At 41.0% G+C, this 23,916-nt stretch overlaps 1 protein-coding gene across 1 annotated transcript in view; it reads right to left on the bottom strand.

Annotated features, from left to right (window-relative positions):
- The window catches only part of LIX1 (limb and CNS expressed 1), a 195,453-nt gene that overhangs the window by 108,853 nt on the left and 62,684 nt on the right, over positions 1 to 23,916 (bottom strand). The window contains exon 2 of the mRNA XM_068247490.1: positions 20,736 to 20,899. Coding sequence (XP_068103591.1) covers positions 20,736 to 20,899 — 164 coding nt within the window. The remainder of the gene's footprint in view (positions 1 to 20,735; positions 20,900 to 23,916) is intronic.

Here is a 23,916-nt window from a genome sequence, read left to right as displayed (position 1 = left end):
AAAATGTTCTCCCCTTGCACCCACTGTCCTTTACATATCCTTAAAATTTTGTGTTTGTAGCACGTAAGGGGGCTTTGCTATTAACCGCTAAAGTCGTCGGCCCTGGAAACATTTCCCACACTCAGAACAAGAACCACTTAAGGACCATGGGCTTAAAGAGAAACTCTGACCAAGAATTGAACTTTATCCCAATCAGTAGTGGATACCCCCTTTTACATGAGAAATCTGTTCCTTTTCACATACAGACCATCAGGGGGCACTGTATGGCTGATATTGTGGTGAAACCCCTCCCACAAAAATTCTGAGTATGTACTCTTGGCAGTTTCCTGTCTGTAAACCTTGCTGCATTGTGGGAAATAGCTGTTTCCAGCTGCCAAAACAGCAAGCAGCAGCTACATCACCTGCCAGCAGTAAAAATGTCACCATGTAATAAATGTCAGAATGTAAATCAGGGAGAGGAAAGATTTTACAATGGGCAAACACTGACTAAATCATTTATACATAATTATTGTAAAAATGAAGCACTTTTTTATTACATTATTTTCACTGGAGTTCCTCTTTAAACCCCCCTGGTGACCAGGCCATTTTTTACAAAATATGCCACTGCAGCTTTAAGGCCTCGCTGCAGGGCTGTACAACTCAACATACAAGTTATTTCCTCCCCTTTTCTGCCCACCAACAGAGCTTTCGGTTGGTGGGCTATGATTGCCCCCAGGATGTTTATTATTTTTTGTATATAAAAAAAAAAAAAAAAAAAGAAGATTGTAATATTTTTTTTAAATAAATAACACTATTTTTATTATTTTTCTAATCCCTCCTCCCTTCCCCCACCAGCCAATCAGTGCGATCGGCTTCATCCTATGACAGCGGATAGCCTTAGTGTCTCCCAGGGGACAGCTGTGTCACATGGCTGTCCCCAGTACAGTGGTGCCCTAGATCGCAGCGCTGTACACTGTAAATAGATGGTGGTTTTGCCGTCAGTCTCTTAGCAACGATCGCCGCTGGGAGGCTCCGTCATCCAAGCGGAGATGCACGCGCAATCTCCAGAAAATCTCTGCCCCAGGACTTTACGCTGATTAGCGTTAGGTGGTCCTGGGGCTGGTGCCACAATCATGCCCATCGGCGTGACGTGGTTGGCTAATGGTTGAAATCGATTTTTTGAAAAAACTATAAGGTCTTTTTAAAAAAAAATGCTTTGCTATTAACTGCTAAAGTCGGCGGCCCTGTTAACTTTTCCAGCACGTAAGGGGCTTTGCTAAATGTCCTCTTGTACCCACTGCCCCTCTTCACATACCCTGCAAATTTGGTGCTTCTAGATCGTAAGAGGGCTTTGCTATTAACCGCTAAAATCAGCGGCCATTCGCCTGCCATTTAAGTCTCTGGAGCCCGCCGCGAACAGCTGGTTCGCAATAATTTGTGGTAAACCAAATTTTAAATTAGCGTTCGGAAACCAAAAATTTGATGTTCGCTACATCGCTATTGTTTATTATAAGTTCTCTTAGGAGTAAAGTGCATAAAAGAAAGAAATGAGGGCTCATTTCTATGAAGAAAGATGCAAGAATACAGTTCTCTTTTAAGCCAGCATTCCCCAAGCCTGTCCTCAAAAAGCACAATGTGTGGATATTTTGCCTATATCAGTGAAGCAGTTTAATATTTACCTGCTTTAGAACTGCTTCACGTCTCCGCTGATCTTCCTGGCAGCCACTCGCGCTCTGCTGCATACCTAAGGCTCCTGAGGCATGTCACATGATCTGTAAAAGGAGGTGTGCAGCATAGAGCGTTTGACTTTCAGGAAGAACAGAAGAAACACAGAACAAACAGGTAAATATTTCACTGATCCAATGCGCTATTCTGCTATATGCGGGAGATGGTGTTGGGTGGAAGGTGTGTATGCCACATGGCGGTTGAGAGGTTTAGTTCCCAGGAGGTGGACCTGTGGGAGGCGGGGGGGGGGGGGGGGTGTTGGGGCAGTGTCTTGATGGTTATTGCTGCCATTCAGCTCAAAGTGACAATGTTTCAATCAGAAACACTGTCACCGCTGTGCTCCTCTGGAAGGAAAGACAGTGTGTTGTATTCTTTTTACTACTTACAATGATGCACATTTGAAGCTCTCAAGGGCCACATAAAATGACATGGGGGGGGGGGGGGGGCTGCATTCGACCCTCCAGCCTGGAGTTTGACTCACGTGATGTAAAGTATGAATCTTAAATAATTCTGTTCTAGTTCTGGATTCGGTTTACGCAACACAAGAGACAAAACACTGGTGAAAAATAACAGCTACATTCTGCTGCTACCAATGCAATCCTCCAAGGAGTGACCGATAGGGATTTATCACTGGCATTTTTTAGCTCACGTGACATGGATCTAACTTGACAGGGTACAATGTACTGTGACAGCCATAACATTATGTAATTCCCTTACTTTCTGACCTTGTGCCAACTTTCACAGAAACAGGAAATGGGAGGGAAGCTCCTGAAAAGGGACACAGATGGCAATAATGGGTTTCTTCCATGATCTATCTGCAACTTGAAAAAAAAATGAATCTTGTAGCTAGACATATACTTAAAAATAGTCATGTCGATTAGGCCGAGTTCCATGTTTCTAAATTAATTGCCTTTCCATACACATCAACGTCTGACAGAGAGCTCTTCAGAGGCCGCTTACATCTGTTTATAATTAGTGGACACAAATATGCAGAAACTTTCTCAAACGTATTAAGCCAATTACTTTAAATAATGTAAAATGCCGTCCTCAGAGTCTGTCAGTGGAAGAAGAAAAATGTTCGAGCTTCTGCAGCAGAAATGGTGAGTACAGAGAACAGGGGGATGGCAGGTGGACATGCTGGTTGTAAAGGTCATAATGGAAACATTTAATAGATGTTACTTCAAAGCCAAATCCTTTAACACTTCTGTATGAACTCCCTTTATTATATAAACTATAGTTTTTTTTTCTAACAACAATTTCTACATTTGTAGAATCCCTTTAGTAGTACAGTTAAGTCATTAGTAAAAATGCTCCTGGCTTTTTATCTTTGTGCTGTCTAAATAACACAGTACTTCGATAAATAAGACTTAAGGGTCTCCTCAGTGACATTTATAGGACTACTACTAGTAGTCCACAGCAATGCCAGCCTGGACCTCACCTTCATGGCAATGTGCAGGCTTTGGCTCAGTTCTCTGACTCACTCCAGAGCCCCAGCAGCACAATAAGGGTGATGGCTAGTGCATCCTGGCTGAGGTGGTATCCCACCACTGCCACCAGAAGTGATAGCTATCCACCCAGCCATGGTCCCATCCAGGGGCGTAACAATACATCGAATGTGTGTCTATATGTGTGAAATACATGCACGTTTCATCATAGGAGCGAATGTAATTGGTAGAGTCCATTTTTATCTGCATGGGAAAAAACATATTCAAGTGTGCACTAGCCAATTGATAACATTGGTTCTCAGTTCTCCTGTGCAGAAAACAAAACAGACAAGCCTGCTCCTAGCCTATAATAAGTTTTTCTCTTTAATATCCTGCCTTGCCTGCCTTTCTATGTGTTTTTTTTGTGGTGGAGGTTCGCGGGGGGGGGGGGGGGGGGGGGGGGGCAGGGAATCTAGTTACGCCCCTGGTCACATCCTCACAAGGCATGGTGTACTAAGCAAGAAAAATAGGGGTTGGGCAAGACCGGTCATGTGGTTTACAAACTGCAGAGGAAAATAAATGAGTATTGTTTAAAAACCATTATGGACCTATTGAAAAACAATTTTAGCACTATTCTCCAGGGCTGGAGAGCATAATAATTATAATTATTTTGTATTTATATAGCAGGCTTCCGGGTCTCGGCAGGCCACTGACGTCACTGGAACGCAGCCAGGCGCTCAGCTCCCATTGGATAGGAGGCGGACGCGCTCTCAGTACACGCTCCACTGCTGTAAACATTAGCCATGTGTTTGTGTTGCGCGTTAGCTGACCTGCTGCCACGCTGGTGTGTCATTGGTTACTTTCGATTCTGTTTCTTTCTGATTGGTTAGTTCCTGTATTTAAGCATGGTGAGCGCTCCAGACAGACATCGCCCGTGATAGCATTCGCTTTTGGCTTGTTGCTGGGTATGCGGTCACAAACAATATCATTCCTGTTGCCGACTCTGCTTATATCTTGACCATGCTCTATTGCTATTGTGCCTGGGCCTTGCCTGTCTTCCGCCTGGATCAACCTCTGCCTGGATAAGGACTTGAATAAACGATTCCTGGACTGACATCTGGCTAGTACTGACCACGCTAGCTCTTAAGTGCCTGAACTGTGTAACCATTCTACCTGCTTGCCGTTATCTGACTCTCATCTGGATTGCCTCATCCTCCAGGCCTCAGGTGACTATTATGCTTGTGAACACTGTGCCTTGCATTATTACTATTGGTTCTGTTTGGTGAATACTATTTGTCAGTCTGTATGCTACATGTACCTGCAGGGTTATTGTAGTTCTGTGTTTGGTAGGAGCTTGGTGCAGGTGCTACGGGCTGGGATATATGCCTGACCTATAGTCATTGACCAGTCAATCCTGACAATAGTATGGTCTTGTCATAAACTGTCCCTCAAAAGAGCTCACAATCTAATCTCTACCATACCATTGTAGTCTAGGACCAATTAAGGGGGAAGCCAGGTAACTTATCTGCATGCTTTTGGGATGTGGGTAGAAACTGGAGTGCCCGGAGGAAACCCACGTAAACAAAGGGAAAACATACAAAGTCCGTGCAGATAGTGCCCTGGCAGGGATTTGAACCCAGAGCTGCAAGGTGAGTGTTATCCACTACGCCCTAGGTTCTCAACGTGTGGTACGTGTACCCCAGTGGGTACTTCTGATGGTTCCAGGGGGTACTCAGGCTTGATATACTTAAGAATAACAAATTTAGAGTTTTAGAAAATGATAAATCTTAAACAACACCAATTTAGGTAATTAAAAGCAATGGTAAATGCTTGTAAATTATTTAAAACCAATTGTCATGTACGATGATTAAATATATATTTGACAAGGGGTTCTTGTGATAATGTTTACTATGCTAGGGGGTACCTGGTGAGTACAGGGTTTTAAAAGGGGTAAATACCAATAAAATGTTGAGAAACACTGCACTACGCCACTGTGCTGCCTATGGGAGAACATAAGTAACCCTGCTAGTTTTTGGTCGAGAGAAAACCATTGATTTTCCATTTTTTTTTCCGATAAAAATCTGATCAAATCAAATGGTTGGAAAAATGAGATAGAAAAATATAAAAGACTTTTTTTTTAATCTTATTTTGAAACTTTTAGAAAAAGCAAACATAATTGTATGGTATATTTGTTCAATATTATCTAATTTGATCAAGTAGAAAAATCCATCAGATTTCTCTGCTCAAAAAAACAAACTGCATTGTGTATGTATTCTTTGGATATAGATTAGTATTACAGGATCAATTATGTTCTCGAATGATCTCCAGTTTAGCAGAACATTAAAATAAGGGAAATAAGAAATTTACAGGTAGGGAAATCCATTGTAAAAAAATATCTCATAGGGCCATAACACATAAGAAATATCAGGGATGATGAATCAGTAACAATAGTACAGTAGTTTTCTTTATCATTAATATACACATTTATGTAGTTGCTGATCTGATGTGGATAAGAAAAGAAACAATAGCTGTAGCAAAGCTAAGATGGTTGACGGTTTGGAGGCAATCACTGGTAAAAGGGCCATTAAATCATTTGCCAGATTCCCACTTGAGGTGGTTGTCATACTTGCAGACGTGATACAATGGCTTTTGAGACACTGCAGCAGCAGTCTGTGGATGAACATGCATGCTCTACTCAACCACATGAGTATGTTCATTGCTATCCCAAAGTCCCACCAACTCCTATTAGCAATGCATGATTTGCAGGTAACCTCACAGATACACGTGTGGGATAATTAATATTGTTTCAGTAATAATTAACCACCTCCGTGGCTGTCCATAAAAAATGCATCTTTAGCAGGACCTGAGCAAAGATTTGCAAAATACTGGTATGGAGGAAAGGGGGGGGGGGGGGGGGGGTAAGGCGGATTGCAAGAACAGTACCCTGACTGATCTCGCCTTCAAGAATTATTAGGTCAGTAGACCTGTGTGATTGGACTATAATCTGATGTTTGTATGCAGCTTTACTCTAAAGCCTCATCTACACAGTACAATTTTCCATCAGATAGACGGATCTATTGGATAGATCTAATAAGAAATTGCATTGTGCGTAGATGTCCAAATTGTTTCAGATCAATTTTGCAATAGATTTTGCTTTGATACTGTAAGTACCCAAAATCTATTGTAAAATCTAACACAATCCGATTGGACCGGTTGGAAATAATCGAATAGATCCGTCTAATAGATCTGATCTGAGGGAAAATTGTACCGTGTAGATGAGGCTTAAGAGAGAGGGGAAATGATCCTGTTCACAGTGAGGCCAGCAGCCTCAAGGCATGTGAATTGGCTTACATTATGTTTTAGAATGCAGGTTCCTAGTAGCGTTTAACTACCAGAAATTTCAGTGATGCCGCATTTGTAGTGTTGTCATTAGAAGATTACTTCCCAGCTTTGCTTACTTTAGCAGGATGGTGAGACATAAAGTCTACTGGCGTTCTCAACAGACATACCCAAGCAAGTGAAACAACATTTCTCAGGCATCAATATTGCATTTGTCAAGTTATTTGTTCGCCTTCAATAGCTACTATTCTCCTAAGACACACCAGATCTCTCAGAACCATCTTTACCTTTGTATGTCTGGTGTTGTTCAACAGTTGATTCCTTTTGAAACGTTGTGCCATGTATGTAATGTGTCTCTTGTATAAATATGGGAAAAACTGCAGTCCATCTGCAGATGGTAATTTTACCAGCATTTAGTAAATCGAGGCCATAGTCACATGTGTTCCATGTCAGTGAGGGGTCTCCTTTCCCTCTTATTTTAGTTCACACGAAAGTTTTTATTGCTTTGTATTTTTTTCTTTATGTGTCAATGTAAAGCTGAATTGTTGTTCATGTTATTCTCATAAATAATATGTAGTTTGAATTACTTCTGTCCTGGTTAATAGCGAGTTATTTAACCAAGCTTGGCACTGGATACTATTTTAAAAGATTTATTAGTCAGGAAACATGGGCTGCGCTAAACGTCAGTGAGCTGGAAGGAACAAACTACAAGCACAAAATCTCTTCCTAGGTGAGAGACATCCAAATACTCTGTTTTAACATTGGAGGATTTCGTCCAGCAGGTACATCCGGATAAATAGCCCACTGTGACTAGAAATGTCACAATGAAATATGTTCTCTTGGACCACTAACAGATTTTTTTTTTATCCAAAGTTTAGTTTTCCTTTACTCAGAAACATCACTTTTTTGTTATGTGTAATGATCTGCTCTGCTGTCTACACAGGCAGACAGCTTTTTGACCATTTTGTAGCTCTGAGCATTGCAGGTCTCTGGAAAGGAGACCTGTCTTCACTCTGCAACTTGCTGAGCTTCTGTTCTGGTGAGGAATTTGCATCCACTTGCATGCAAATTGCTTAGCTACTTCCTTTGATGGCTTGCAGTATAAATACCATTTTCTCCCAGAATCCCTTGCTGGTCATGATGGTTTGTTCCTGCTAACTTACCTGGAGTCTCAGCCTTTGCTAACTGTTTGCTAAGATTATCTTAGAGTAATTCCTTGGGAGTGCACTAGGCATTGCTTCTAGCGTAGTCAGGTTGTATTATCTGTACTGCATTGTATTGTCTATCTAATGCGATTTACTTGTCGCCAGCGGCGGTCGACGGGAAATTGTTCTGTCTGTCTGGATCGCATCCGCTCTAGTGGTAGTGGCGGTGGTTCCTTCTGTACTCTGTCTGGGAGTGTAGGCCACTGCGGTTCCTGCTGGCTACTCCTTCTCTCTGTCTTGTCTGGTACGAACGCTTGCTGTAGGCTCGGTGAGGTAACCATTTAGCAAGCGTTCGCATTCTCCATTTCGTATTTGTGTTACATTGGGTAGTTAGGGTGGCACGCTTATCACTGGGCGCCTAACGCACGGTGATTGTGTTGCGAATGAGTGCGGAGTTCGCGTTTAGCTAGCGTTTGTTATTTTCTTTGACGTGCTGATCATTGTTATTTGCTAAGTCTTTCTTGCTACACTTGTGCTCTGTCTAACTCGGTCTTGTGTCACTATTGGCAATCGCCACTCTTGCGATTGCGTTCCCACTTCGTTTCCGCTGTTGTGTGTTCACCGTCGCTGGGTGGCGACTAGATTGGTGGACACACATACATTCTATCTCTGTGCTCTCTCTCTCTAAGGGCTATCTTGCCCTGCATTGCTTAAAGTCATACAATTCCCATCTGGCATCTGTGGCAGGGAAGAGGCTGTGTTCCTCTGCACTCCACAGCTCCATCTGCCGGTGGGAATTTCCCTCTACAGGTGCATAGCACCATAGCTGGATTCTGTTAAATTACACGCTTGTGGAGGATTTCCGCAGTGTCGGCGCACATCTTGTGCGCTGACCACGGAAATAATTCCACAATCGTTACATTAGGTTATCCTATCCTACATAGAGCCAGGATTTGGCTTTTAAAGAAAGACTTGAAGATGATCATGGCTTCCGTTCATTTAGACCTGTTTGGTAATTAAAATGTATTGTTTGGAAATTATCTCACGCAGTAAAAAAATATTTTTGAGTATTCGCCAAGATTTTCACACATGCAGGAATAGTTTGGTAAATGATCAAAAACAATGTGACAAATGTGCTGTATAAAATTAACATTCAATTTGTATCAGCTAAATTATCTAATTCCACATGATACAGGGTTAGACAGGGAGGTATGGATGATTTGAACGGGGCACCGAGCAAGGCAGGGATATCCTTGGTGGATAAAGAGAGGGGGTATCTGTCAATCAGGAGCCGCAATTTCAGTAACCATGGAGATGTGGTCGAGAGAGCATTGTGTGTTTGTGTATAACACCTTTATTGAAACGGGCCGTTCTGTCATTCAAACACAGATGTTTTCAGAATAATTTTAACGTTGGACATGACGTGTTCCGACGTTTGACACAATAAAGAAGTGGGTGAATAACTTTCAACGAACAGGTTCTTTGAAACCCAGAACTGCATGAGGTGGTGACCGAACGGTACGGACTCCGGAAGACATCGAAAGGGTGCGTCAAGCAGTTGAAACCAACCCTCTACGTTTGGCCGTACGGTATGGTCGTGCTCTTCGCATGTCAAACCTATCACTTCGCCGGATTTTACACCTGGACCTACATTATTATCCCTATAAGCTGATGGTTGTCCAACATTTGCAGCAAAACGACTACGGAAGATGATTCAGATTTGCAGAAACAATGTTGGAAAACACGACTGACGATATTGTTTTGATTATGAGTGACGAAGCTCACTTTCATTTATCAGGAGTAGTAAACAAGCAGAACTTTAGGTATTGGGCTTCTGCAAATCCACAAGAAATCCATGAAAAACCTGTACACACCGAAAGAGTGACTGTTTGGTGTGGTATTAGTCGAAACTTCATTATCGGTCCTTACTTTTTTTGTGAAAATGGTCGGACCGTCACTGTCAACAGATCGTTACTTAGCGATGCTGCTTGAGTTTTTTCTGCCACAATTGAGAAGACGACGTATCAATGTCAATACTGTATGGTTTCAACAAGATGGAGTGAAATGCCATACATCGAGAGCAGCTATTGATTTTTTAAGGCAGACCTTCCCTGGATGCCTCATTTCGTTGCGTGGAGATATGGAGTGGCCTCCTCGGCCACCGGACCTGTCAACTTGTGACTGTTTTTTATGGGGCTACCTCAAAGCACGAGTATACATAGGCAAACCACGTACACTTGAAGCCCTGAGTGAAACAATAACATGAGAAATTCGAGCGGTTCCACGTGAAATGCTTCAGAGGAGTATGGACAACTTTTCAACACTTCTACAGGAGTGTATGGACAAAAACGGACGCCACTTAACAGATGGTATTTTTTATACTTAATGTTTTCATTTTTTTTTCTTTAGATTTTCTTCAATTTGTCTAATGGCAACATCCAAGTTACACATTGAAAAAATACAATTAAAGTTTTGTGGAAAAATGTGTGTAACTTATTTCAAATCATTCATACCTCCCTGCCTAACCCTTTACATGTGAAATTAGAGAAATTTGTTTTCACCAGCTTTCATATTTTTCTGAATAGTTTAATTAGATTCATGTTTTCTTCTTTCCGTTTCCACCCTTCTATAACCTCACAAATAGGTCTTTGTTATCTCACCGACAGCTTCAGTAGGTAAAATACCAAATATTTCCCTTGTTTTACCGCAGGAGTTATTCTTTGTGAATCGACATGAATAAGTTAAATACTAGTGATGACGATCAATGAGATGCAAATTTCTCTTTGCATTCAGATTTCATGTAAATTATATAGAGCTTGAAATTGGACCAATAAGAATAACTTCTTGTCAATTCTTGACCATTTTTTAACAAAGGCACCAAAATAGAGTAAAATAAGTTTAAAACCGTTTAAAAAAGGAGGTAGCAGTGGTGGGAGATGCCCCATCACCCATCACGAGGGATCCCTCCACTTGCCTGGCTGAAAGGCATCTTTTGCCTTAGCTTGCACGCTGCTCCCTCTGGCTACAGTCTTCAGCCTCATTATCTCCAATGCAATGATGGATGCCCACACCTTGGATACCTGTTACTAGGAATGGCTTTAAGTGGCTAATCATCACATATATTGCATATGGAAAATGGCTTCTCTGTACCCCTGTGGAGGTCACGTGAGTTCATCTTTGGCATTGATGCCTGCTTCTATGCAAATGGCAACTGCTTGCACAGTATCCCAGCATCTCCCCCACTCTGAAGAGGTTGGCCAGGGTGTGTATAGGAACCCAAATAGATTCAAACAGTCAATATACAGTAGAAAAATTATTTTATCATATACTTCAAAACGCAACACATTTCACAGGTATTTACCCGCTTCATCAGGCAATAGATAGAAGTAACTGATCCATAGTTCTAAGCCAGCAAAAGCGCCTCCGTGGTGGAGTCCACCGCTACCTCCACTTTTTAACGTATTGTACACTATTTTGTCACCTCAAAAAAAAAAATATATTCTCAGTCCGCCCTTGGTGAAGGGGTGTTACCCCTAGCTGTTTCATCTCTACAGAGAGCGGTATTTTATCCAGAGGGCGGGGGTCAGGTTTAATTTCCTCACTTGCTGTTGCAGGAGTTGCCTTAATGGTAACCCCCCTTTGTGCAAGTTATACTGTGCTAATATACTACATTATTTGGGGCCCTCGATTGTTTTGTTTTTTAAGTCTTCTCAATTTTTATTGGATCAGCTGCAAGCTGCATAACATTTACATAAAATTTGAATGCAAAGAGAAATTATTTACCTCACACGTTTGTAAGTTACCACATTAGTAACTTACCTGGTAATTTTGTGTTTGCGAATTGACATTTCCCAAAATGTTTGATAGATTCTTTTTTTTTTTGCTTAACCACACGCGGTAATGCCTTGTGAATTGAGGCCTGGTTTTAATAGCAAGATAGCAGAGGTTGGGTGGGTAGATGTACAACATTATACAAATGTTCCAGCATATGCTGTAAAAACATTGTCTGAGCAGCTGGGTCTTTCTTGCTAAATATTGGATTGTACCATTTCCTAAAGAAATTTCTGGCTTCAATTAGTATAATGTTTATGATACATGGGCATTTAACAAGTCACTACTTCAGGTAATGGCTCTGGCATAGCCCATCTATCCACTACAATCTTCTATTATCTATGTCAGAGGGATGCAGCTGGTCAAGAGGAGCTTTTTTTTAAATCTTGAAGTTTTAGTGTACTTACCATACATTCAAGATCGTTTTGGAATAAATGGAAAAAAAAAAAAAGATGCCCTGATCAATGATGCAATGCACTGCCATTATTTTATACAGCAAAAGAGGAACAGCTGCCCAGACCAACCAATCAAAATTCAGCTAATACATTAAAGGACCACTATCTTTAAAACTTGTAAAATTGAATATATACTGTAGGTGTAAAAAAAATAATAAAAAAGTACATTTCTACCTGAATTAAAATGCACTATAAATGTTTATCTTATATTCAGTTGAAGTAGGCAGTAGAAATGACAGATCTGACAGGTTTTGGACTAGTCCATCTCATGGGGGATTCTCAAGGGTTTTTTTTTATTTTCGAAAGCACTTATTGAATAGTGTGCAAACAAGTAAGGAGGGTGTGCGGTATCTTTGTATGGATGCTTTCCATTGACTGCTTTTTTAAAGAATAAAAGAGTTACTAAGAGTCCCCCATGAAGAGATGACTAGTCCAAAACCGGTCAGATTTTTACTGTCTAATGTAAACAACAGCAGATTAGGAGAAAGGTAATTTATAGAGCATTGTACTCTGGGAGTAATATACTTCCTTTAAGTAGGTGTACACATGTATTTTACATTTTACCATTTTCTGTGATAGTGGTCCTTTCAATAAGGATTGGATTGGTTGCTTTTAGCAACTGCTCTACTTTTGATTCATTTTTTTTCTGTAACCATCTGGATAAATTAGGCCCACACTTTGTTACATTAACTGAAATATATGCAGACTCTCCTACATGCAACAGAGACATTAGAAGACTAACTTCATGTATTAAACAGAGCAGATCAGATCAGCGTGGTATCCAGTAAACAACCAAAGAGACATAAAACTGATAATATATAGGACAAGAGATCATCAGAAATTAAAAAAAAAAAAAAAAAAAAAAAAAAAAAAAAGGAAAAGAAAAATAAGTCCCCAATATTATTAAAAGTAAAAACATCTGCTGAAACTATAAAGCAGTGAGTGGCTGAGTTCATAAAGAGGGGAGCCAAATGTCAGATCAGTTGGGGCTAGCGAAGGTCTTAATGTGGGAAATGGAAATTGTTGTACGGTTTCACGACCATACCATGTGGTTTTGAGGATTTACTAGACAGCCAAAAATGGCACAGAACTATTTTTAAAAGCACAGACATATAATATGTGCTGTCAGTAGAAGATGGAAGGATTACCGGATAAGTCACCCACCCAACACAATCTAACCACAAATAAAGCATTTTATGTACATAAAACATCAAACTACACTCTCAAGTAAAAATTTAGGGTAACCCCCACTCCCCCCCCCCCCCCCCCCATAACATAAAACATGAAAGTACATTCTTTCATCAACAACGTAAAAATATGCTATTAAAAACATAAAAGTATACTATTAAAACAATCATTACCGTCTCCTTGGGAACAGGCACAATCCAAACATCTAGCACTTAGTTCCGTAATTAACTAAAGAATGTAATTAAGTTTATATGCATCTTAGATAATGATTGTCATTACTGGTAAAAGTAATGAGACAATTAACGCTATAGTAATAGCACAGGCATGTATAGTGTCAAGAGTTTTAATAAACCGTTTTGTAATTTTATATACTCTTTGCCTTTGAGGATTTTAGCCCAACTTCTTATTGTGTGATAACAACTATGGTTATATGCAATGAAATAGTATCTGGTGATAATGGCCATACCTTTCTAGGACTTGGTTATTGCTTATGTTTTACTGTGTGGTTTATAACTGATAGAAAACTGCTGTTTTGAAAAAGAACAAAAACTCCCATCCAGTTATATCTACATGAAGATCAGGACTATGAGTAAATCCTTTGAGGATGTTATACTACATAAAAAAAAATTAATCACCAAACCTGGATTTCTCCTGGAGGGGAGACAGCTCTTGGGAATTCCTAAAATATAATCTATTTAAGGCTTATCATGTTTATCTGAAATGCAGCAGACCCGCTCTACAATTTTACTCAAGACCCCAGACAATGCATAGTTGGAAAATAAATACTGTGCAGAAAAATGTATCATTATTAAGTACAAGCTGCTTTTAATGAATTCCGCATAAAATTTATGGTTTACAGGATTATAGAAAATGTACATTTGTTTGATGAATTAAATAATTTACTGGCATTTCGCTTGAGAAGCCTTGTAGGAGCTGCACAGCGGTTGCAAAGAGTCCATCTCTGAGGTTTTATAGAATTTACTTTTTACAATGTTTTATATGCTTTGTAAAAAAAGCTTTAGCTTTTAGAGTTCTCTAAGCAACATCAGGATTTTCAACAAAATTGTTTTTATTGTATTATATTTTTTGTGATTCAAGAGGAAACAAAAACTTTGAAAAAAAAGAGAAATACTACAAACTAGCAGTATGACTCTAGTGAAATCCATAAACTGATTTGCTTTTTTTAGTGATAAATATTCAGTGATGCAGGGGCATGGGAACACCTGCTCTAAGGACGCACAAACAATATAGTTTGATAACTGTCTAGGGCTGCTAACATACTTGTATCTATACTGGGTGGTGAGCTGTATGTTATATCTCATTGTGATATATATGTATATACACCCTGATAAAGCCTTCTAGGTGAAACATGTTGGTGGGTTGAGGGCAGGGTTGTTTTTTTTTACAGCACCGGCACTTAGTACCGGTGTAGTCTCTTACAGACTTTGAGCCTCCGTGCTAGTGGTAGTTAGGGTCGGGCTCACACTCCTGATCTATACACACAAACCTCTGTGTTCCATGGACACCGGACATGAGGAATGTCTCAGGACAATTCACAGGTGGCCAGAGCATGGGCCTCAGTCGGATTGCTCTCACAACATGGATAGATCAGCCTGGCATGTGTGTAGTCTTGGTCTAGTTCAAGAACCTTCTAGGACACTTTCTTTGACTGGCCTGTTGGGCCTGTTGGTGAAAGACCTCTACAAACTCCATGGATGACTAGCAATGCTCAGAATCTGCTGTACCCAACAACCAGAGGGTGTCAGTGTCCAGACGCATCAGAGCTCTGCCTACACATCTAAATAAGTATGTCATTTACCCTTTTTCCAAGTTTTGAACTGTAGTAGAGGGGAGTGCTGTATGCACTGCTACTTTGTAGAGTATATAGAGCTGTTTCTGCTTCAAAGCGGATCCGAGATGAAAAACTAGCTATGATGACAAGTAACTTGTGTGTGTGTGTATGTATATATATCTTATCTAAACTTTAGTTAGTTTACACAGCAAATCTAGCTGCAAACAGTTTCAACAGTTTATGATTATTTAATTCCTGTAATACAATGAGAGCGGCCATGTTCCGTTTGTCACATTACACACTGGCAAGCTGATAGCATCTCCAGCCCTCAGCCTGTGAAAACTTCACTCCTCCCCCCTTCCCTCTGCCTCTGAAATCTCTGGCTAGTAATCTCCTCCTCCTCCTCCTCCTACTGAGTTCCCATAAGCCCTTGCTACTAAGGCTCAAAGTGCCAAGGCACTCTGGAGAAGCTGTGGGCGAGGCTTGTTTAGTTTATAGGGAATTAGAGTATTAAAGAAAAAAAAAAAGTATCTGGCTTGAGGAATGCCTTATTAACTATATGAAAAGAACACCATTATGCAATGAGTAAATGTTTATCTCGGATACACTTTAAGAGAAGTAGGAGAAGACTAGTGTGTGCAGCTTGATAATAAAGAAAATGGTGGTATGCTAGTTGTCTGCATAACTGATTATTTGTGAATGTCATGGTATATGGTTTACTTCAACAAGCAAGGTTATGTGCACTTTGGCATGTAAGTGTATGAGAGTTTTAACATATATGCAAGTTTTAATGTAAAAAACAAACAAAAACAAAACAAAGTCTTGCTCCCTGTGATGTTCATATTCCCTGTATGACTACCCCCCTTGCCTCAAAACCTTAGCCTGTGTGACTAACTGCTTTATAACTGCAAAAGGGCCCATTTCCACTATGTGCACATCTCTGAGTCAGAGAGGTAAATGCAACCTGTTAAAATCAATAGGCTGCCATCCGATTCGCATGCAGGAATGGGCAGCATGCAGCATAAACACACATCCTGGTACCTCTAGCCGTGTATGGCATGGTTAGAGGGATTCAGATGCATCTCACATCACAGCTGTGTCTCATCTCGCAAGTCACAGGCCATGCAAAGTGTAAATGGGACCTTACTGGTGAACCTCAGTTTGCCTGAGTACCTGCCTTGTTGTCAAGCTTTGTTTTGTCCTGCCAAATTTATGGGATAGAAGTTTGCTGCTGGAAAACCTTCGACGTGGCAAATTCCATTCCTAGTGTGCAGCACTAACATAGAATAAGGTTGTTCGCAATGGATGTGCTTTACTACACCTGATCTTAGCTAAAAGGCAGAGGATCGTCAAGCAGTAGATGTTCTTTTGAAGATAAATCATGGAGTGGATACACCGCATAAAATATGGCCATTCAATTTTAGTCAGCTGACGTGTATGCATACCTCATGACCAACTGGCATTCCGACACAGTCAGAGGTGATAGAAAAGAACAGAAATGGGGCAAGAAATCCCACATCATCTTTTGCTTTTTACATAACATGTAATAGAAGGTCACAATCCATTTATGTCACTTTTTTCCCTTGAATCAGTTAGGGCCTGAGCCCACTTGCACAGCTGTGTCTGCTTCGGTCTGCTTCTCAGCATCTGTAAGGCTTCATTCACACTACGTTGCTGTATGCTGCGATGTGAGCCTTGCTAGGTACAGCTTTTTCCATTGATTCTAATGTTCACATCTATGCGCTTTTACTACTGTCTATTTGAGAAACGTGGACTTGCATGCATTTCTATGCGTTGCACTGTGAAGCGCACATCAAACCAAGTGAATGTCTGCACTTTTTTAGCTCATAGAATGCGCTTTGGAGATGTTTTTTTTTTAATTAGCGGTAAAAAAAAACCAACAAATCTTTGAAAACAAATCTTTATTGACAACTGGTACTTATCAAATAAGCAAAACCTGCTAAACAAAAACACGTTCAAGCGCATGTAAAACACATGGGTCCACTTACAAAAAAAGCGCACCTCAGCGCACTGAAACACGTTATGAAACACGCAACAAAGCATGCTTTTTTTATCATGTGCTTAAATACGTTACTGATCTCGCCCAATGGGAAGGAGGCCTAACCCTGATGTGTCACTGAAAAGCGGACAACTGCATCAGCAGTGGGCTCAGGCCCTTATTAAAAAACTGCTTGAGCTGCAATTATTTGGGAATGCTGGTTTCCAGGCTGTCACGCTCTGCCTTGGTTTTCACTCCTTGAGAACATGAGGCCAATAGAAAAAAAAAAAAAAAAAAAGACTTGATCTGCACGGTTGTAAGCTTGTAACTTTAAGAAATCCATATTAGAAGCGCCACATGTTTGTCCTCACAGATTTTTTTCACGCCTGACGAGGTAAAACCAACCAAATTTTTCGTGGTTCCGTGGAAAATCCAGTGTTGACCAAGTTAGAAAATATATCATCCACTATTGTGTAAGAATCAAGCCAAGGCAGTTAATTAGTGCTGCATGCTATGAGAACAGAGCTGGATTATATAGAAGCAATATTTGCATCTAATCAAAACACTTACAGTCATTACAATAACAATGACATGTATGCATAAAACATTGTCAAAATGTGTACAGAAAAATGTGTATCCAAACCCAATATTTAGAGAACTTTAGGTCTAGATTGTTTTTATATCCAAAACTTTCACCCAAAGCATCTCAATCTTATGTGCCGTATTTATAAGAAAGTAGTATGGTTCTGAATATCTGGCAACTTTTACACATTATCTATTGCTCTCTTCACAGCTGGAAACATTTTATAGGCATAGTCAATTTAAAGCCCACAATGGAGATGAGGAAAGGTGTCAGCACAGACCAGACCAATCAGTTAAAATGCTGCCTGCTCATTTGTTACCTGGAAACGTAAGGTTTTTTTTGGTTTTTTTTTTAATAATCCACATAAGTCTTTTTGTACAGACTGTAATAGTGTCCTACAGTATGGAATTATCTGGTAGTTTATAGCCGAGGGTCTTAATATGACGTAATATAAGGAATTGCATTTTCAGGTTGTACATGTTTTCTAGCCAGCAATTCTGATGCTGTATCATCTTAGAACATAATACTAGTGTAATAGGGGAAATTGGCCCCCTGTATGTTAATCACAAGCGGCAGCAGTTCACCTCATCAAGGTCGCCAAGCGAATCTCACTAGCCCAAGATCACCCATCACTACTAATAACTTCTGAAACGTACAATATCTTGTATGAAGTTTTTTTTTTTACTTCCCCGTGGCTTCCTCCAGCCCCCTAAGCATGGATGCGTCCCTCGCCGTCCTCCCGTTGTCCTCCGTTCGTCTGCAATCAGCTCCGGTATCTGGCTCAGTTGGCTCCAGTCTGGCTCAGTGACATCAGCCGGGGTCTTCTGAGCATGTGCAGGAAGTTTGCACATGGCATGCATAGAGAACGCCGGAGGACATCACTGAGCCAGATACCAAGGCTGATTAATGTTAAACTGAGGCATGTCGGAGGACGGCGAGGGACGCATCTGTGCTTATGGGGCTGGAGGAAGCCGCGGGTAAGTAAAAAAAACGTCATGCCACAAGATCACTGAGTCTCTTCAAAGGATAACTGACATGAAGGGATTCAGATGCTGCCATATTTTTTTTTTCTAAACAATACCAGTTGCCTGGCTATCCTGCTGATCCTCTGCCTGCTTTTAGCCATAGACCCAGAACAAGCATATGCAGATCAGGTGTTTCTAACATTCTTGTCACATCTGACAAGCAGGGCCGGATTTACCATAAGGCACTGTCGGCACGTGCCTACAGGCGCCTGATGATAGAAAGGTGGCTCACTCCCCTCCCTGAGTGTCTTCCTTCCTCCTTCCCTATGTAGAATTCTGAGCGGAGTGTAAATGAGAGGTTATTCACTCTGCTCTCTGCATTACTGATGAGATCTCCCCTCAGTCGTGGGCAACTTAATACTGAGGGCACCTCTGGCTACCTAATACTAATAGGTAGCTACCTATGATGGGCAAGGGAAATAAGGGAAAAGTGACAGCCAGCACCCTTGCAGTGTGGTTCGGTGGAGGTTTGTAGGTTCATGGAGGGCAAAGTCTACAGTGCCAGGACATCCTTGACTATAGACTTCTGTGATGTAAATCTGGGCCTGCTGACAAGATTAGCTGCATGCATGTTTCTGGTGTTATTCAGACACTACTGGAGCCAAATAGACCAGCAGGGCTGCCAGGCAACTGGTATTGGTTAGAAGGAAAGAAATATGATAGCCTCCACTATTCTCACTTCAGTTGTCCTTTAACTTTTTGTGTCATCACCAAAAGCAGCCTAAAACCATATTTAATATAGAAGACCACTATTTCTAAAGTCTACAGGGATCAGCACTAAAATATTTCGTTTAGTGGTTTACTTGAAAAGGAAATCCGTTACTACGATCCTAAGGCATGTGCTATATGGTAATTATAGCATACGTATGTAGCCGTCGCTGGTGATTTGGGTGCAGGGTGAGCCAAATGAGTTTTCACCAGATAGTTCACATTTAAAAGACTTATTGGACCAATGACCACTGTGAGCCTAAAGCTAGGTACAAAGTTTTAATCTCAGTCTGACCCAGATTACAAAATTGGCAATTCACCCAGTTGCCCTTTTTAAGCCAATTGTAGTTGCTTTCCATTTCCTGTTATCTTGGAACAAACATGCCTACTCAGCTGAGCCAAGGATACATGTTCATGCACTGATCTGTCTTCTGAAACACCGACAGTAGCTGGAACATACTTTACACATCTGGTTACCATCTGAAATCTCCATTACATAGAGAGCTATAGGGTATTATGAAGATATTCAGTGAAGATCAGTTAGTCATTGCTGTGCTCACGTCATACAGCCAAGGATATAATATATATATGGTGGGGAGGAGCCATTTAAAGACCCCTCCCCTGCACCTGACCAGATGCTTGAAGTGAACACAGCAGAATGTATTCAACAAATGCTGGCACAACTGCCATGTGCAGAGAACGCATGACAATTTTACCAGTGCTACCAACAGTTAGGTAGAACTCATTGCATAATCAGTTAATATCAACATTGTGGCAGGGGTCACACTTGTCTTTCAGTTTCTACACTTTTCAGAAAACTGAAAGACAAGTGTGACCTCTACCTTACAACAGCTAATGTAATTTATAGAGAAAACTGACAAATTGCGCAAGATGTCAGTTTTTTTTCTGCGCGCGAAATCTACATTCAAGTGTGACCTATCTCATTGATTAACATGAGTTCTCAGTTGAAAACAGTTTTTCTGTGCAGAAAACGCGCACGAAAGCCAACAAGTGTGACCCCTGCCTGTATCGCGTACTATGCTACTTGCACAACACGCATTACGTCATGGTTGTCAGTATTACCGGAAAATTTGTGTAATTTATCTGTATCTTATAGGTAGGAGATGTTTACCACAGTATGCTTTCACAGTTCCTGCTTTCAATATGTGTTACGTTTCTTGATATCGTTTTGTCTGTATGGAAGTTGCTGGTGATGTCCACACAATGCACAGAAGAAGGAAGATTCACAGGAATTTTCCACCTACTGTGTACAGCACAGTTATATGAGCCTCTTATTTGGTATAGCCACTGGTCACAACAGAAACATATACTGATCACTTCTTTGTAAGAAGGTTGGCATTACTTAATCCTGGTCTGAATTAGTGTGAACAGGAAGTGGTTGTAAATCCCAATTAGCTGTTCACTTCTACACATGATGTTACATAATGCTTATCTGGACTCCAGTGTATTCAGAGCTTATTTTTTTTTTCCACAAGCACGTTGTACTTAAAAATATATAAAGAATACAAAAGGTTTTCTTACCTGAAAATTGCCAAAGCAGCTTCCTCCTGGTAAGGTGACGTAACAAACAAATGGAGGGTCCGGAGATGGGACGGACTCATAAGCCACCAAGCTTTCACTAGGGAAGACGGCTTTTCTCTTTTCTTTCTTTTCCCAAAACTCCTGAAGAAATGCGACTACATTTACTGCAAACAGGACGAAATGAAAAAGGAATTATTAATACTGAGGCATAAGAATGCATGTAAAATATAAATGTGATCATGTTTACACAAATTTACATTAGGGTGGCTGTATAGGATGCAGAATAGGAATAGGTACTTAATTTTTTTTTTTAAATGTCCTCCTCTTAAACTTTAAAGGATACCCGAGGTGACATGTGACCTGATGAAATAGATATGTGTATGTACTGTGCCTAGCACACAAATAACTAGGCTGTGTTCCTTGTTTTTATTTCTCTGCCTGAAAGAGTTAAACATCAGGTATGTAAGTGGCTGTTCCTGTCTGAGTCAGGACTGAGTCAGACTACAGTGTGACTCTCACTGATAAGAAATTACAAGTATAAAACGCTTTCCTAGTAGAAAAAGGTTTCTGAGAGCAGGAAAGGGATAAAAAGGCTCTGGCATACTTCAATGAATGTGTCATGCAGCAAAAACAATTAGGGCTCTTTCACACCAAGACGTTGCGTTTTAGGGGACGTTAAGGTCGCATAACGTGCCCCTAACGCAACGCATGGTGGTGTTGAAGTTGGACGTCAGATTGAGCCGCGTTATGCGGCTCTTGGTGCGCTGTTTTCATTCTATACTGATAGTACGAAAATGTGAAACTGTGAAAGCAGCCTTAAACAGCAAAAACTTAAAAAGTAGATTTAAATATAAAATAAAACTGGAATATCTTAAAAAGTCATTTTTAGGAAGAGGATATATACACAATTGTTTATTTCATTATTTTATTTTTTACCACGGGTGTCCTTTATCATTATTTTTGTGGTGTTTGGGACCTCGGTCACCTCTTAGTATAATCGCAATCAGTGTGTGGCTGGGGTGGGAGGGATGGAGGGGCGCACTTTGGTGTCACAGCTTTGGATGCTGGAGGACCTTGTCCCGGCTCTGGTGATTACGCTTCAATCCCACTGATGTATTGCTGAGAAGTGCATTGCACCTTAACAATGCAGTGCACCCATACAGTGAGGCATGCAGCACCAAGGAAGAATGCCTCCCTTCCAATATAAACACGCACATTGTCCACTGTGGTGATACATGCCGCACCCATAATCAATGTATTAGCCCCATAGGACAATCATTGCATTTGCGTCACTTCAATGCAACGCAATGGCAATAGTGCGAAAAGGCCCTTAAAAAACACCTGGACTGAGTGGGATATGGAGACTGACATATTTCCTTTTAAACAATGCACATTGCCTCACTGTCCTGATTATCCTCTGCCTCTTAAGCTAAGTACTCACGGGGGGACAATTGTAGCTGTCGCTGCACACGGGAGCGTGTGCGCAACAGTTCGGAGACAGTTCGGTGACAGCTCGTCGCCAAGTCCCTCTGCATACACACGGCAGCAGAGGGATTAGCGATGCGGCGGAAGCTGTCGCCGAGGTTCCCCCCCCCCGCCGGATGCTCCGTGTACTGTCTGTGGGTAGCTGTCGCTAGCCCGCATACACATGCGGGGCTAGCGACAGTTCCGGCGAGGTTGCGGCGACGGCTGTAGCCGGCGATTGAACATGTCAATCGCCTGGCGACAGCTCCGACGGGTGACGGTTCGGGGCGCGCACGTCATACACACGGGCGACGGCCGTCCCCCGTGAGTATGGGGCTTTACACGTTTAGCTATAGACCCCAAACAAGCATACAGATCAGGTGTTACTGACTGAAGTTTGAATGGATTAGCCACAAGCTTGTTTCAGGTTTGTGATCCAGATACTACTGCAGCCAAGGAGATCAGCAGGATAGCCAGGCAACTGGTATTGGTTAAAAGGAAATAAATATGGCAGGCTTCATGTCCTGCTCAGTTCAGGTGTCCTTTAATGAAACAAACACACAAGAAATTATTTGATACACTGCTAAAGGCAACACTGTACATTTTATTTCCTTCCATTGCTGCAGAAGATACCATTATATAGTTTGCAGTATACATCTGACAGGCAGCTAAAGCTCGCTTTCTGTAGTCCTGTCATGTTCACCTCTGACTTTACTGGACTGTTTATATTTCCAGGAGGGAAGCAGCTGACAGGCTAATATCATAACATCAATTTTACTTCTCTTACTGGTGATATGAATAAACAGTATAAAACGTTTGGTTTGGATCCGTCAAAAGAACGAATGACTGGAACAGAATGTTAAGTTGAAAACATCAACAAAGGCTTACAGAATTCCTGTTGGAATCATTTTGGCTGGGCTGTGCATGAGCCAGAGGAATTCAACAAGAAATGTGTATTAGAAATAAAACATCTCCTGATGAATCTGATCTGCCTATTGGAATAAACTCCGTGGATGTTTGAAAGATTTCTCTTCACCTGGAACATCAAAAGGTTAATCCATAAAACTGTCAAATAAACTCCAGTCAGGGTCTGGAGGACAGGAAACACCCAACCCATGGAAATCATTGTCAGCTGTTCAAATGTAACTAAGCCGATTAAAAGAGGACAGCCTTTGTGACTAAATCCAAAAAGGATTATGAAACCTGATTAAATGCATGGTGAGGATCATGGTTCTCTACGATCCCATTCATAATTTCTGCAGTGCTGACGTCATCATCCATGGACACTTGTCACGTTCTTTTGTGATCATCCTGTGGTGTCACTTTTGCTGTGATCATCCTGCGGTGTCACTACTTGCTGAATCAGTGACCAAGGAAAGGCATTTTTAGCGGACATTCTAATGTTAAGATGAGTATGACAACTAGGGTTGGTCAATGAGAATAATTTTGAGTCTGATGCAGGCTTATGCAAATTTTGTATGCAAATTTATACAGCTTGAAGATGGACCAATCAAATTTTACCTTAACAGGATTTGATTGGTTCGTGTCCTAGCTGCATCAACTCAAAATTATTTGCATCTCATTGACCATCCCTAACGACAACTATTCAAATTGCAACCAAGAAATACATAAAAAAATTGTAGCGTCAATATTTTTACCATGGCTAACTTTAACTATACTTTAGAAACAGACTTTGAGTGCTTACAGTATCAGTGAA

The sequence above is a fragment of the Hyperolius riggenbachi genome, chromosome 1 (assembly GCF_040937935.1).
Source record: "Hyperolius riggenbachi isolate aHypRig1 chromosome 1, aHypRig1.pri, whole genome shotgun sequence".
NCBI lineage: Eukaryota > Metazoa > Chordata > Amphibia > Anura > Hyperoliidae > Hyperolius > Hyperolius riggenbachi.
This window is presented reverse-complemented; position numbering and strand designations above follow the sequence as displayed.